This window comes from Silurus meridionalis, chromosome 6, assembly GCF_014805685.1.
Source record: "Silurus meridionalis isolate SWU-2019-XX chromosome 6, ASM1480568v1, whole genome shotgun sequence".
NCBI lineage: Eukaryota > Metazoa > Chordata > Actinopteri > Siluriformes > Siluridae > Silurus > Silurus meridionalis.
Window position 1 is genome coordinate 9100884 of NC_060889.1, and position 15352 is coordinate 9116235.

Here is a 15352-nt window from a genome sequence, read left to right on the forward strand (position 1 = left end):
GTTGTTAGCAATCATTTTATCTGTGAGAAGCGTAAGCTAGTTTGCTCTTTGACGGAGAAGATCTTAGCATTAGAGAAGTGCATCCAGAGTCTAGAGAGAAGTAGTGAGTGTGAGAGCAGTCCAGGTTCTGCAGGGGAAAGTCTGGATGCCCTAGGTGAAGTTATTATTCCCCCGACCCTGGCATTAGAGCCCTCGCAGCGGGGCGAATGGGTGACGACTCGGCGGCATACTCGCAAAGCCAAAGCTACGGGAGCACCATTCCTCTCCACTTCACGTGTCCAACAGGTTTGCTCTCCTCTGTGAAGCACCCACTGAGAAACCTGAAAGAGCTCTGGTTTTAGGAGACTCCATTCTGAGGCACGTGAAATTAGCTAGACCTTGTATGTGTATGTGTATACCGGGAGCCAGGGCGCCGGACATAGCAGGTCAGCTTAGATTCTTAGGAAAGCACAGGTTCTCTAAGATAGTTTTTCACACAGGAGCTAATGATATACGCCTTCGACAGTCAGAGGTTACTAAGAGTAATATTATAGAGGTGTGTAAATTAGCGAAGGCAATGTCCGATGCAGTAACATGTTTTGGCCCCATCCCTATGCGATGTGGCGATGTAGCCTACACCAGGTTATGGTCGCTGAACTGCTGGATGTCCGAGTGGAGCTCCAAAAACAATGTGGGTTTCATTAATAATTGGAGCAATTTTGAGGGAAAGGCTGGCCTGTTAGGGCGGGACGGTATCCATCCCACCCGGGAAGGTGCTGCTCTCATTTCTTGTAGTATAGGTGATAGTCTCAGAACGTTACACTCTAGATGATGTAGCGCCCCTTAAGACCAAAATGATCAGGGAGAAAAAATTAGCACAGTGGTATAATGATCATACATGCACCTTAAAACAGACCACTTGAAAATTAGAACGTAAATGGCGTCAAACAAAATTAACAGTATTTCAAATAGCATGGAAGGAGAGCCTCCTAAATTATAGAAAATCTCTTAGTGCTGCTAGATCAGCATATTTCTCCACCCTCATAGAAAATAACAAGCATAATCCTAGATTTTTATTCAGCACGGTAGCAAAATTAACAGGGAATAAAAGCACTGCACTAACATGCACACCATCATTAGGTAGTAATGATTTCATGAACTTTTTTAATAATAAAATTGAGAACATCAGGCAAGAAATCCAGGCGGTTAATATAAATCCAAATTATTTTACAAGTAACCCTGTAGACAGCAGCATAATTATAGCAGACAATCAACTACAAAGCTTCACTCCTATTCATGAGAATGACTTAATTTCATTAATTTCCTCATCAAAATCATCAACCTGCATTCTCGATCCCTTGCCTACAAGTTTCTTTAAACAAATAACTCCAGAGGTAATTGAACCTGTTTTAAAAATAATAAACTCTTCCATTAGCTCTGGTTATGTACCAAAATCCTTCAAACTGGCAGTTATCCACCCCCTTATTAAGAAACCTGACCTTGACCCATGTCAGTTGTCCAACTACAGACCGATATCAAATCTCCCCTTTATATCCAAAATTTTTTTTGGATTCGCTTCCATTGCTATGCTGATGACACACAGCTGTATATTTCAGCAAAGCCAGATGAGAGAGATCAGCTTAACAATGTTGAGAAGTGTGTAAAGGACATTAGACAGTGGATGCTTAATAACTTTCTTCTGCTCAACTCAGATAAGACGGAAGTACTTTTACTAGGACCACATGCAGCTAGAAGTAAACTTTCCGATTACATAGCATCTCTGGATGGTGTTTCTGTTTCAGCATGTATGGCTGTCAAAGACCTTGGTGTGATTATTGACCCTAGTCTTTCCTTTGAGTCTCACGTGAATAATATCACCAGGATCGCCTTCTTTCACCTTAGAAATATTGCTAAAATTAGAAATATGATGTCGTTACAGGATGCAGAAAAACTAGTTCATTCACTTTTGTTACTTCTAGATTAGACTACTGTAATGCTTTACTGTCTGGGTGTTCGAGTAAGTGCATAAATAAGCTTCAGTTAGTTCAGAATGCAGCAGCAAGAGTCCTCACTAGATCTAGGAAATATGACCACATCACCCCTGTTTTAATCAGTCTACACTGGCTCCCAATTGAATCTCGCATTGATTATAAAATACGACTACTGACGTATAAAGCACTTAACGGTCTCGCACTGCAGTATCTGAGTGAACTTCTGTACCAGTATGATCCTCCATGCCTACTTAGATCAAAAGGTGCTGGCTATCTGTTGGTTCCTCAAATAATGAAGACTACAGCAGGGGGCAGATCTTTCTCTTATAAAGCCCCACAGTTATGGAACAGCCTTCCAACCAGTGTTCGGGACTCAGACACAGTCTCAGTGTTGAAGTTGAGGTTGAAAACATATTTATTTAGTCAAGCCTTTGATCAGTAGATTTTTTTCTTAGGTAAAGGCTCAGATCTGGAGGGAACATGGATATAGAGTGTTTAGTGAACTGGTATATTTGTATGCTGTCATCCCCTCACATTCACACGTTCACTCAGGTTTGTTGACGGTGGTGTGGTGGGTCGTCTCTTATCCCAGAGATCCCTCATGTCTGTGTTACCTTCTGGTTCTCCCTTTTAGTTATGCTGCAATAGTGAGTCTTGCTGGAGTCCAAACTGCACAGTGACATTAACTTTCATACAACAATAAGGAGACTTAATAATCCATATCCTTCCCTATCTGTCACCCTCTTCTCTCTCTCTCTCTCTCTCTCTCTCTCTCTCTCTCTCTCTCTCTCTCTCTCTCTCGGTCGAGTTAAACATGCTCCTGAGGCTCCAGTAACCACTGTTCCTGCCCCTCTCCCCTCTGTAGATCTTCCCACTTCGTCCAGGCCTGCCTCTGGATAGTGTTCTCTTGGGACGGTTTCTCATCAACACCTTGGGTGGTTCCATGAAATTCCGGAGTAAGAACGGCCGCTTTGAGGATGGATTGGACTGTAGTTAATGTCAACAGTCTGCTACAATGACTCAGGATACAGTTCGCTTCTGATCATCCTCACTGTACCCCGCAACATTGAATATCTGCTTCAAATGGACATTCGGTGCAACCCAGATGACGATGGGTTACCTCTTGAGTCTGGTTCCTTTTAAGGTTTCTTCCTTATGCCCTCTCGGGGAGTTTTTCCTTGCCACAGTTGCTCATCAGGGACAAACGTACTTACAAAGAACATATTTACTTACAATCACCACATTATCTGTGTAAAGCTGCTTTGAGACAATGTTCATTGTTAAAAGCGCTATACAAATAAAAATAAAATCATTGAATTGAATTGTTCAGCATTGATGAAGCTTTTTCCAAATGTGCAAGCTGCACATTCAACAAGCACTAATATACTCCCATACCATGAGCGCTGATAGCAAGCCAGATGTTGAAGTACTGATTAAACTTTTTTTAATTAAGTGAAAGTAAAGAAGTTTTGGCTCTGACATGTACTTAAGTAAAAAGTAGTTATTACTGCTACCTGTTTTAGCTGTTAACTGGACCTCACATCATAGATAGATAGATAGATAGATAGATAGATAGATAGATAGATAGATAGATAGATAGATAGACAGACAGACAGACAGACAGACAGACAGACAGACATACAGACAGACAGACAGACAGACAGACAGACAGATAGATAGATAGATAGATAGATAGATAGAAGTGATAGCCTAGTGGGTTAATGTCAGTATCCCCACAAGGATGAGGATAGATAGATGTAATAGCCTAGTGGGTTAATGTCAGTATCCTCACAAGGATGAGTTTGAGAGTTTGATTCCTGGTCGAGCTGGTTGCTGTGTTGGTAAACAAAACTTCTGGACCTTGTCCCCTCTGAAAACATTTCAATTCTGTGTTGGATTAATTTCTTGATTTCCTGGTCTTTAATGAAATATAACTCCACCAAAAAAGCACTTCTGTGGTACCTCAGTGGGTTAAGGCTTGTGCCTGAACATGGTCCCTAATATAGTCCACGCTGGTGATAAGGTTTCAAAGCCAGTCCTACATGCCTTCTTTCTTACTGCGCTGGCATGAAACAAAGTATGAACCCTTCAAAAAGCACACATGCTTTTCAGCAGTGGTCGCTCAGTGGTTTAAGGCTTGTGCCTCATCTAAACATGCTTCCCAGTCTGATCTCTACCATGGTTCAGTGGGTTAAGGCTGGTGCCTCACTGATGGTGAGGATCAGGGTTTGAATCCTGCTTTCTGCCTGCTAGTTGCGATGTAGGTTATGTTCCTGCTTCCTAAATCTTTCTTTAGCTTTATATTCTTGTGTTGATGGTTTAAAGGTAGATAGACCTGCTCTAAACAACCTTACCTGTCTTCCCTGATGGTTCAGTGGGTTAAATCAGGTGTCTTGCTTTAGGTGGGGTTCAGGATTCGAGTCCTGCGTTATGCCTGCCGATCAGGATTCACTTCCTACATCTTTTTTAAGCTATATATTTTTGTTTTTAATTGGTTGAGAAGCAAGATAGACCTGCTCTAAATAAGCTTCCTAGCCTGTCCTCACCAATGGTTCAAAGGGTTAAGGTTGGTATCTCGCTGGTGGTGGAGCTCATAGTTTGAATCCTGCTTTCTTCCTGTTATTTACAACTGTTAAATTCTTGTGTTGATGGTTTGAAAAGAATGATAGACCTGCTCTAATCAAGCTTCCCATCCTGTTTTTTCCTGATGGCTTAGTGGGTTAAGGCTGGTACTTTGCTAATGTTGGTGGTCAGGGTTCAAACCTGGCTTTCTGTCTGCTAGTCATGAGGTAGGTTAAATTCCTGATTCCTGCATCTTCATATTCTTGTTTTGATGGGTTAAAAAGAAAGATAGACCTGCTCTAAACAAGCTTCTCAGCTTGTCCTTCCTGATGGTTCAGTGGGTTATTGCGGGTGCCTTGCTAATGGTGTGAATCAGGGTTCGAATCCTGCTTTGTCCATGCTAGTCATGGGTTTGCTTCCTATGTCTGTCTTTAGCATTATATTCTTGTGTTGATGGTTTGAAAGAAAAGATAGACCTGCTCTAAACAATCGTCGCAGCTCGTCCTTTCCGATAGTTCAGTGGGTTAAGACTGGTATTTTGCTGTTGATGGGGTCCAAGGTTCGAATCCTGCTTTCTGTGTTTCTGTCTGGTCTGAATTGCTTGCTTTGAAGCATGAAACAAACGATAAACCCCCCAAAAAAAGAAAGTGTGTTGTGGGTCTTGATGGCTTTGTGATAAAAGCCTTGCCTCTGAGCTCAGAGATTGCTGGTTTGAATCTGGCTTGTCCCCACACTGGGCAACCTGTGTGGAAAGTAATGTCTGGTGAGCAATGGGGTGATTGACTGTAAACAAAGGCTGTGATGACATGCTGCTTCACAGACTCAGAAAAAGTGTGGGTGATAGGTTTTTGGCAGAATTTTTCCCTATATATGCAAAACTAAGTCGATACTTTTCTGAACGTTTTTGCTTCATAACCTGCTGTTTTCAGCTTCTCAGACACCGGGGGGGCAGATGCCCGGATATTGCCCCCCTGCTTCAGGATATGCCCTCCGAAACCACATCCAACCTTCCACGCAGCCATTTCTGACACCTTCCTTACTACGGCCACCAGAACCTTCCACACGCTTAACTTTGAGCCCTGGCCGGGGTTTGAACCGGCAACCTCTCAACCCAGAGGTAAAGCTCTTCCTATTGAGCCACAGGATCTCCTGCAAGAACATGATTTTTAGGACCTTTTTTGCTCTTTTAAAAAACTTTTTAAACAATTTAAAGGAAAGCTAAGGGGGAGGAATCAAACCAGGTGAGTCAGATAGCAGCAACCATTTCACTGACCATTACACCAACACAGGAACGGCAAACAAGCCTTTGCTTATTGGACTCTTGGCTTTTCTATAGTTAGGAGACCAGTGTTTTCTCTTAGATCTTGATGGTAGAGGGTCAAAACTTCTCCTTCCTGTACATTCTCTCAGTAACTGGAAACTATGAGAAGTGACCACATCTCCAACACCTGCACCACTGATATACCATGATTTGCCAGCAACCAATTTTAATGACCTTTCATTGTTCTGTTTTTAAAAACTTCTTATAATGTTCAATATGAAACTAGAAGTAAGAATCGAACCAGGGAAGTCTTTCATCATAGATCACTAATGGCATTACTTCAAAACTCAAAACTTTGTTAGACATGTAAATAAGCAGGAAAGACAGAGACAAAAACAAAGAGACACAGACACAGACACAGCTTTAGAAAGAGTGAGAAACAAATAGAGAGACAGCAAGAGAGAGACATATACGGTGAGAGAGACATTTACTAAAAGAAACAGAGACAATTAGATAGAGAAAATAGAGAGACAAAGATAGCGAGATATAGCCGACTCTTAATGATCTCATTTACTAAATGAGCATATATATATATATATATATATATATATATATATATATATATATATATATATATATAAATACAAAACAAATTAAAAATGTTGTTACCTAATGAATGTGTCCAGGCTGAAGATCCACATATAGAACACAAGCAGAGAAAAGATGATGATGATCAGGAATGTGTCTGTTCTCAGTCATGTTTACATCACTGACTCCCTCTGTCTCATCCACATTAACCCCAAACTTCTTACTGCCTTCTGTGGTGAGTGAGAGTCCGTACTTTATACACCAGTGGATTGAACGCGCAATGACAGGAAATCGGTTGTTTGGCTGAAATCGGCACGCAGTGAAAATAAAAAAATAATATTTCACCAAATCAATGGATTAAAACTGAAGTAACGAGTCTGTTTTGAAAATGTAAGAAGTAAAAAGTACTGATATTTGTGTAAAAATGTAATGAGTAAAAGTAAAAAGTTGGTGGATATATAGTGGAGTAAAGTACTGATACCGAAAAAATCTACTTAAGTACAATAACGAAGTATTTGTACTCCGTTACTTCCCACCTCTGCTGAACAAAGAACAGTTTTCCACTTTGCTTCAGTACATTTAAAATAAGCTTTAGCCCAGAGATAATGGTGGCGTTTTTTTTGGATCGTGTTCTGTCAGCAAGGAAGGGCCAGATTATACTGCAGGTGTGCCAGATTATTTATTCTGTCAGTGACACAAATGGTTGGACCCACATGCAGGACACAGACAGGGGTATGGTGTAAGCAGTCTTTAACAAATGCAGCTTACAGGAGAGAGTAATCAGTTCCCAACAGATCCAAAATAAAATCTATAAAGTCCAAAAACAATCTATACATCCAAAACCAGCAAACAGGGCAGTAGAGGACAGAACTGAACACAGTCCGAAAATTAAGTCCTTAACTCACAGAAACCGGCAAGCAAAGCAAAGCAGGGCAGGCACAAATAAAAAATTCAAGAACAACAAACCAAGAACACAGTCCAGAGTCCTAACGAGGAACAGGGAAAACAGGGCTGATCAGGGAACAGAGGTAGGAAACAGGAAGCAGAACATGCAGAATGGTGAGATAAATCCAAGGACGTGAGGTAATCTGGCAAAGAGTATGTGTTCTCAAAGTCCTTACATATCTGGTAGCGTGAGAAAAGAGACAAAATAGCTGCCAACCTGGGAGTGCACATTGAAAATCTGTGCCCCGTGTAACTAGAATATCCTAATATGTTCACGCATGCCTTTTTCTTTGAATGATAGAGATTTAACCTCCATTTGTGGATGACATGCCAAACTCTGTTCACAGACAGTGATTTCTGGAGGTGTTAATTAACCCATGCAGTGATTTCCATTACAGAATCATGATTGTTTTAAATGCAGTGCCGCCTGAGGGCCTGAAGATCGTGGGCATCCAATATTGATTTTCGCTCTTGTCCCTAGTGCACAGAGATTTCTCCAGATTCTTTGAAGGTTTTGATGATATGTACTGTAAATGATGATATATTCAAATGTTCGTTTTATGTTGAGATTGTTCCACAATTTGTAGAAACAGTCTATCACAGATTGGTGAAGCTCTGCCTATCTTTACTTCTGAAAAACTCAGCCTTAAGATACACCATTTATATCCAATCATCTTACTGCACTGTTGTCAATAAACATAATTAGTTGCAAAATGTTTAACATGTTAATGTTAAATGTTAACTTTTTTAATTACACTATTTTAATTACATTTACGTTTTCCAGACTGTTGTTGCCCTGTCCCTAAATTATTTTGATGTTTTACAACAAAATTACCTTTTTTTCCCCCCTCAAAATATAAAATGTCCTCAGTTTAAGAATTTGATATGTTTTCTATGTTTTATTGTGAATAAAATATGAGTTTATGAGATTTTCAAATCATTGCATTTTGTTTTTATTTACATTTTAAAGAGTGTCCAAATGTTTCGGAATTGGAATTATATATTAAATTAAAGTTAAAATAAATATAAATTTTACATTTTCAAATATGTCTGTACATGTATGTGGATTCTTGTACATAGATTAGTAACCTACAATAAACACTTATTTTACTGCTGGATCTATGGGAAATTCATTCCTTTCTTGCATTAATGTTAGTATTACTTTTCTTTTGCTTGTTTTTTTCACAAATAACTAAAAAGTAACAAATGCATGAGTCTGGGTTACTGTTGGCTGACAAGGTCTCCACCCCAGGAAATGACATCATTACTTTATAAAGAAAAGACTCGTTGCAAATATGCACATTTTATTTTACAGCGAAATCAACATGTTTATAGCAATATATGTTGTTCTCTTCTCTCTGGTTGCTGGTAGGTATTTATTTTAAAAGCAACAAAATAAAAAAATTAAGAAAAAACAATAGAATTGTTTTACATATTGATTGATTTTAGAAAAAGCAAAAAATATAAAAAAGAGAGAGAACCTAATTTAATTGTTTTAAATATTGATGTTTTTCCAGAAGCTGTTCTGGGAGTGTCTTTGGAGCAAAAAGATCTCTCTGTGACTAAAGAAGAGGGCAAAAGTGTGTATATCAGCTGTAAAGTGACCGGATTAAGAACTGATTATGTCCACTGGTACCAAAAGAAAGAAGATGAAGCTCTTAAAAGGATCCTGTATGTAAAAACAAATAGCAAACCTGTTCCTGAGACCAACCATCCTGATGTGAAGGACTTCACTGTGCTGACACAGAATGATAATTTTGACCTGAAAATATCAAATGTGAAGAAAACTCACACAGGGGTTTATTACTGTGCCAGCTGGGAGTACAGCAGTGATGCACATTGATAGTTATTATTCACACTGTGTACAAAAACCATGATAGTACACACCCACTACAGGAAATGATATTTACATGGTATGAAGAAAAATGTAAAAACACACACGTCAAACTCTGCAGGAGCCTTAAACTAAATGAATTCAAACACTAAAGACTTAAATATTCTGACTAAATTACCATGTCTAAAAGAATCAACATCTGTAAACTTAAAAATAAATTTTTATTGTGAATAGATAACCTCATGCTGGTAGAACAGATGTGTGTGTTATTAATGGTATTGACGGTGCTGTCTATCGATCAGACCTGACCTGCAGTTCCATATGAACAAGTCACTGAAGTTCAGCGAAAAAATGTATGCATAAACACTGCATCTAGTTATTTTTAAGAGTCAGCTAGAAATGCCTTTAAGGTTTTAAAACTTACAATTTTATTTAACTATATTTGAACTTATGTTAGAGTTACTATAAGCAGAAATTGTACATTTACAGATATTATTGTACATGTCTGAAGATTTTTGTATCAGATCTGTTTGGAGCAGTTTCCTCTAAGTAACACGATTTAGCAGTGGTGTAGTATAAAAGAAAGTGGTTTTTTTTAATGGCCATATTATTATTATTATAATTTTTATTTGAAACTTAAATCAGATAACATACAAGTATATCACCAACTTCACTGCTGGTCTGGATCTATGGGAAATTCATTCCAAAGTAATAAACCGTATCTACAGTTTAAAGGTAAATTGCTTTTGTTCAATAATTTAAACCTTAATTTAGACATAAAGTGTTTGAGTCGCAAATTCCTGGAAATATAAGCAATGTGGAGAGTGCTGCAACAGAGAATCACACACTAGTGCAGACTGACAGCAGCAAAATGACGTGTTATATTAATGACCAAGGTGCCACAATGTCTTGAACAGAAAACAACAAATGCACAAGTCAGAGTTAATGCTGCCTGCCAATGTGGCCAATCCCCACCCCAGGAAATGACATCATTACTTTATAAGAATTAGACTCATGTCGCAAATATGCACACTTTATTTTACAACGAAATCAACATGTTTATAGCAATATATGTTGTTCTCTTCTCCTTGGTTGCTGGTAGGTATTTTATTTTTAGCAACAAAAAATGACAAAATTAAGAAAAATAAATAGAATTGTTTTACATATTGATTGATTTTAGAAAAAGAAAATAAAATTTAAAAGAAAGAGAAACACATTCAGTTGTTTTAAATATTGATGTTTTTCCAGAAGCTGTTTGGGGAGTGTCTTTGAAGCAAAAAGATCTTTCCATGACTAAAGAAAACGGCAAAAGTGTGTATATTAGTTGTGAAGTGACTGGATTAAGAACTGATTATGTCCACTGGTACCAAAAGAAAAAAGATGAAGCTTTCAAAAGAATCCTGTATGTGAAAACAAATAGCAAACCTGTTCCTGAGACCAACCATCCTGATGTGAAGGATTTTGATGTGCTGACACAGAATAATAATTATGACCTGAAAATAACAAATGTGAAGAAAAGACACTCTGGAGTTTATTACTGTGCCGGCTGGGAGTACAGCAGTGATGCACGTTGACAGTTATTATTCACACTGCGTACAAAAACCCTGATGGTACACACCCACAACAGGAAATTATATTTACATGGTATGAAAAATAAAAATGTAAAAACACATGTTAAAATTAGCAGGAGCCTTAAACTAAATGAATTCAAACACTAAAAACTTTTCTAAATCGTATGTGTCTCGAAATAGAAGAAATATTCCCACTGAATTACCATGTCTTTAAGAATCAACATCTGTAAACGTAGAAATTACTTTTTATTGTGAATAGATAAAGTCATGCCGGTAGAACAGATGTGTGTGTTATTAATGGTATTGACGGTGCTGTCTATCGATCAGACCTGACCTGCAGTTTTATATGGACAGGTCACTGAAGTTCAGCGAAACAATTAAACATAAACAATGCATCTAGTTCTTTTTGAGAGTCAACTAGAAATGCCTTCAAGTTATTAAAACTCAATATTTAATTTGACCCTCTTTTATTTTGTGTTAGAGTTACAATAAACATTCATTGTAAATGTACAAATATTATTGTACATGTCTGTAGATCTTTGTATCAGATCTGATTGGAGCAGTTTCTTCTCACAGTAACATGATTCAGCAGTGGTGTTTCTAAGTATAAAAGATAGCATTTATTTTGTTATGGCCGTATTATTAACTTTTTTTTTTTAAACTTAAAAACAGATAACAAACAGTTATATCACTAACTTTATTGCTGGTCTGGATCTATGGGAAATCGAGTCCAAAGTAATAAACCGTATTTACAGTTTAAAGGTAAATTACTTTTGTTCAATAATTCAAACCTTAATTTTGACATAACGTATTTAAGCCACAAATTCCTGGAAATAAAAGCAATGTGGAGAGTGCTGCAACTTTTTAGAGAATCACACACTAGTGCAGACTGACAGCAACATAATGACGTGTTATATTAATGACCAAGGTGCCACAATGTCTTGAATGGAAAACAACAAATGCATAAGTCAGAGTTAATGCTGCCTGCCAAGGTGGCCAATCCCACCCCAGGAAATGACATCATTACTTTATAAGAATTAGACTCATGCTGCAGAAATGCACACTTTATTTTACAACTAAATCAACATGTTTATAGCAATATATGTTGTTTTTTTCTCTCTGGTTGCTGGTAAGTATTTAAAAATAAAGCAATAAAAGGAACAAATTAAGAAAAATAAATATATTTTTTTACATATTGATTGATATAAGAAAAAGTAAAAAAAGAAGAAAAAGACAGAGAAACAAATTGAGTTGTTTTAAATATTGATGTTTTTTCAGAAGCTGTTTGGGGAGTGTCTTTGAAGCAAAAAGATCTCTCCATGACTAAAGAAAAGGGCAAAAGTGTGTATATTAGTTGTGAAGTGACTGGATTAAGCACTGATTATGTCCACTGGTACCAAAAGAAAGAAGATGAAGCTTTCAAAAGAATCCTGTATGCGAAAAAAAATAGCAAACCTGTTCCTGAGACCAACCATCCTGATGCGAAGGATTTTGATGTGCTGACACAGAATAATAATTATGACCTGAAAATAACAAATGTGAAGAAAAGACACTCTGGAGTTTATTACTGTGCCAGCTGGGACAGCACCACAGTGACAGTTATTATTCACAGCGTGTACAAAAACCCTGATGGTACACAACAACCACAACAGGAAACAACAAATGCATGAGTCTGAGTTAATGTTGGCTGTCAAGGTGGCCAATCCCCACCCCAGGAAATGACATCATTACTTTATAAAGAAAAGACTCATGTTCCAAATATGTACACTTTATTTTCCAACAAAATCAAAATGTTTCTAGCAATATATGCTGTTATCTTCTCTTTGGTTGCTGGTAAGTATTTAGAGAAAATCTATAAAATGAAAAAAACTGAAAAAAAACAAGCAAACAAATAGAATTGTTTTACATGTTCGTTGATTTTAGAAAAAAGCAATAAAAATGAAAAAAGAGAAAAACAAAGAAAAGTGTTTTATAGATTGATGTTTTTCCAGAAGCTGTTCCCGGACTGTTGCTGGAGCAAAAAGATCTCTCCATGACAAAAGAAGTGGGCAAAAGTGTCTATATAAGCTGCAACGTGACTGGATTAAGCTCTGAATATCTCCACTGGTACCAAAAGAAAGAAGATAAAGCTCTTATAAGGATCCTGTATGTGAAACGAAATAGCAAACCTGCTCATGATAATAACCTTCCTGATGCGAAGGACTTCGATACGAGTATACAGAATAATAATTATGATCTGAAAATACCATATGTAATGAAAAGTCACTCAGGGGTTTATTACTGCGCCAGCTGGGACAGAAGTACTGGCACACAGTGACAGTTAATATATACAGTCTGTACAAAAACCCTGATAGTACACACCCACAGTGTATAGTGCATAGGTAACCTCATGCTGGCAGTACAGTTTCTAGATTCTATGTGTTATTATAGGTAGTGCCGGTGCTTTCTATTGATCGACCTGACCTGCAGTCCCATATGAACAGGTCAGATTAGTTCAGTACAGTAGTTCAGTAGTTCACGCTGCATTTTTTTTGGAAGCAGTACCTTTGGTTCTACTCTAAAGTTGTACATGGCAGTATTTGGTGTAATTACTTTTGGCTTTTTTAAAAAAGGACCTCACATGAACATAATTTCTTCACAGTTTAGCTGATTTGAATGTAAATGTCCAATAATTAAGTCAACACCATGAGGTTATATTCATTATTCAATTAAAATCTAGTGCATGATATGGTAGATAGCTAATATCAATGCAAATTTGTCAATTTCCAAATATCCTGTACATGTATGTAGAATTTAATACCAGTTTGTAGCAGTTTAATACCAGTTTATAGCAGTTTTTAGTTGATAGTGTTTCGGTAGTGGTAATTTCTAAATATAAAAAAACAGCATTTACTTTTGTTGCACTCATATTATATAATTTTTTTATTGAAACTTTAAAACATATAATATAATATTAATTATTAATATTATAAAAATGAATTGTAAATGGAATAGTAGCCTGGTTTAGATTAAAAGTGAAGTGTTTGTTCAATAATAAGAAAATACCTCAAATTTTGCCTGGCAAGCAGGCCAATCCCCACCTCAGGAAATGACATCATTACTTTTTATTTCTAGGACTCCAGTTCTATACTAGCATTACTGCAAGACCAGGTGCATTAAAGAGTGCTAAAATAAGAGTATATTACAAACAAATTACAATGTTTTTAGCCATATATGCCGTGCTTTTCTCTTTGGTCACAGGTAAGTATTATAGCACAGGAAAAAACCCTACAACCCAGATGTGCTGTTTTATTGATTTTTTTTTTTTTTTTTAACAGAAGCTGTTCTGGGAGTGATACTGGAGCAAAAAGATCTCTTTATAACAAAAGAGGAGGGCAAAAGTATGTATATCAGCTGCACTGTGAAACAATTATCCACCACATATGTCCACTGGTACCAAAAGAAAGAAGGAGAAGCTCTGAGAAGGATCCTATATGTCAGCGATGGAAGCAAACCTGTGCATGATACCAGCCATCCTGAAGCAAAGGACTTTGATGTGAGAAAACAGTCTGAAAATTACGATCTGAAGATAGCAAACCTCAAGAAAAGTCACTCAGGGGTTTATTACTGTGCCAGCTGGGAGACCAGCTCCCACACTGACAGTAAATATTCACAATGTGTACAAAAACCCTGATATGTATTAATACTGTTTTTTTATATTTCTCTGCTACATATACAATTATAGACTTATATTTACATTATTTACTAAATAAACATCAGACCTTTCTCCAAAATTACAGTAAAGTGTGCTTTTTTTGCATATCTATTAAAAATTGGCATGGGAGAGCCTCTAACCAGTTAAATTGCTTACAGTAATGGGAGTCTATTCCATGTGGGACCTGTCCTTAACAAATTTAGATTACATTTTGCTGTAATTTACGCTGAGTGGCTAGCGATTCAATATTTCAGAAAACCATTGGGTAGGCACACGTCCTAGAGTTTAACAATGGTCTTAAGAATGGTATGTGCTTTTTGAGCATCACACATTTGCTGCCAATTTGCTCGTATAATTCCCTCCACTCTTCTGGGAAGATGTTCCACTGGATTTTCGAGTGTGCTTATTGGCATTTGTGTTCATCAGCATCAAGTATAATATAATTGGATTAAAATGTCTATGGGAATATGCAGTACTCTTCACTTTGGTAAATATGATATTACAGCAAAAGGCAGTGGTAGTTTAGAGGATAAGACACTGGATTTCGACTTAAATACATCTATAATAATTAATGGTTTTTAATCAGTAGTCAGTGCTTGAATATTTAACACTATTAAATAAATGATGATGGTACAGATAAATAACATTTATATCATCTTCATAAATTTATTTAGTATTAGTAAAAAAAAAGAAAAAAGAAAAAATGCTGTTTATTAAAATGACATCCTATCAGGATTATGGACAGAGAGCCAGATTTCCCAGCAGCCAATACATTAACATGTCTTGATCACATGTCACTGATGACACACCTCTGATTCCAATTCACTGCTGCTTCACTGCATTAGCCCTAATATACAGCCACACCCTTCACAAAACTGAAAACGTTTGTCCCCCATTGTGTTGTTATTTTAGTTTAATGGTTCAGGA

General features: G+C 37.1%; 2 gene segments (V, D, J or C); both read left to right on the forward strand.

Annotated features, from left to right (window-relative positions):
- The first annotated feature begins 8620 nt into the window (after window positions 1-8620).
- Window positions 8621-9398, forward strand: LOC124387771. The segment is given in 2 exon segments: window positions 8621-8694; window positions 8844-9398. Coding segments are annotated over 2 exon segments (399 nt in total).
- Window positions 9399-13693: 4295 nt separating this feature from the next.
- On the forward strand, window positions 13694-14404 carry LOC124387074. The segment is given in 2 exon segments: window positions 13694-13971; window positions 14049-14404. Coding segments are annotated over 2 exon segments (399 nt in total).
- The last annotated feature ends 948 nt before the right edge of the window (window positions 14405-15352 follow it).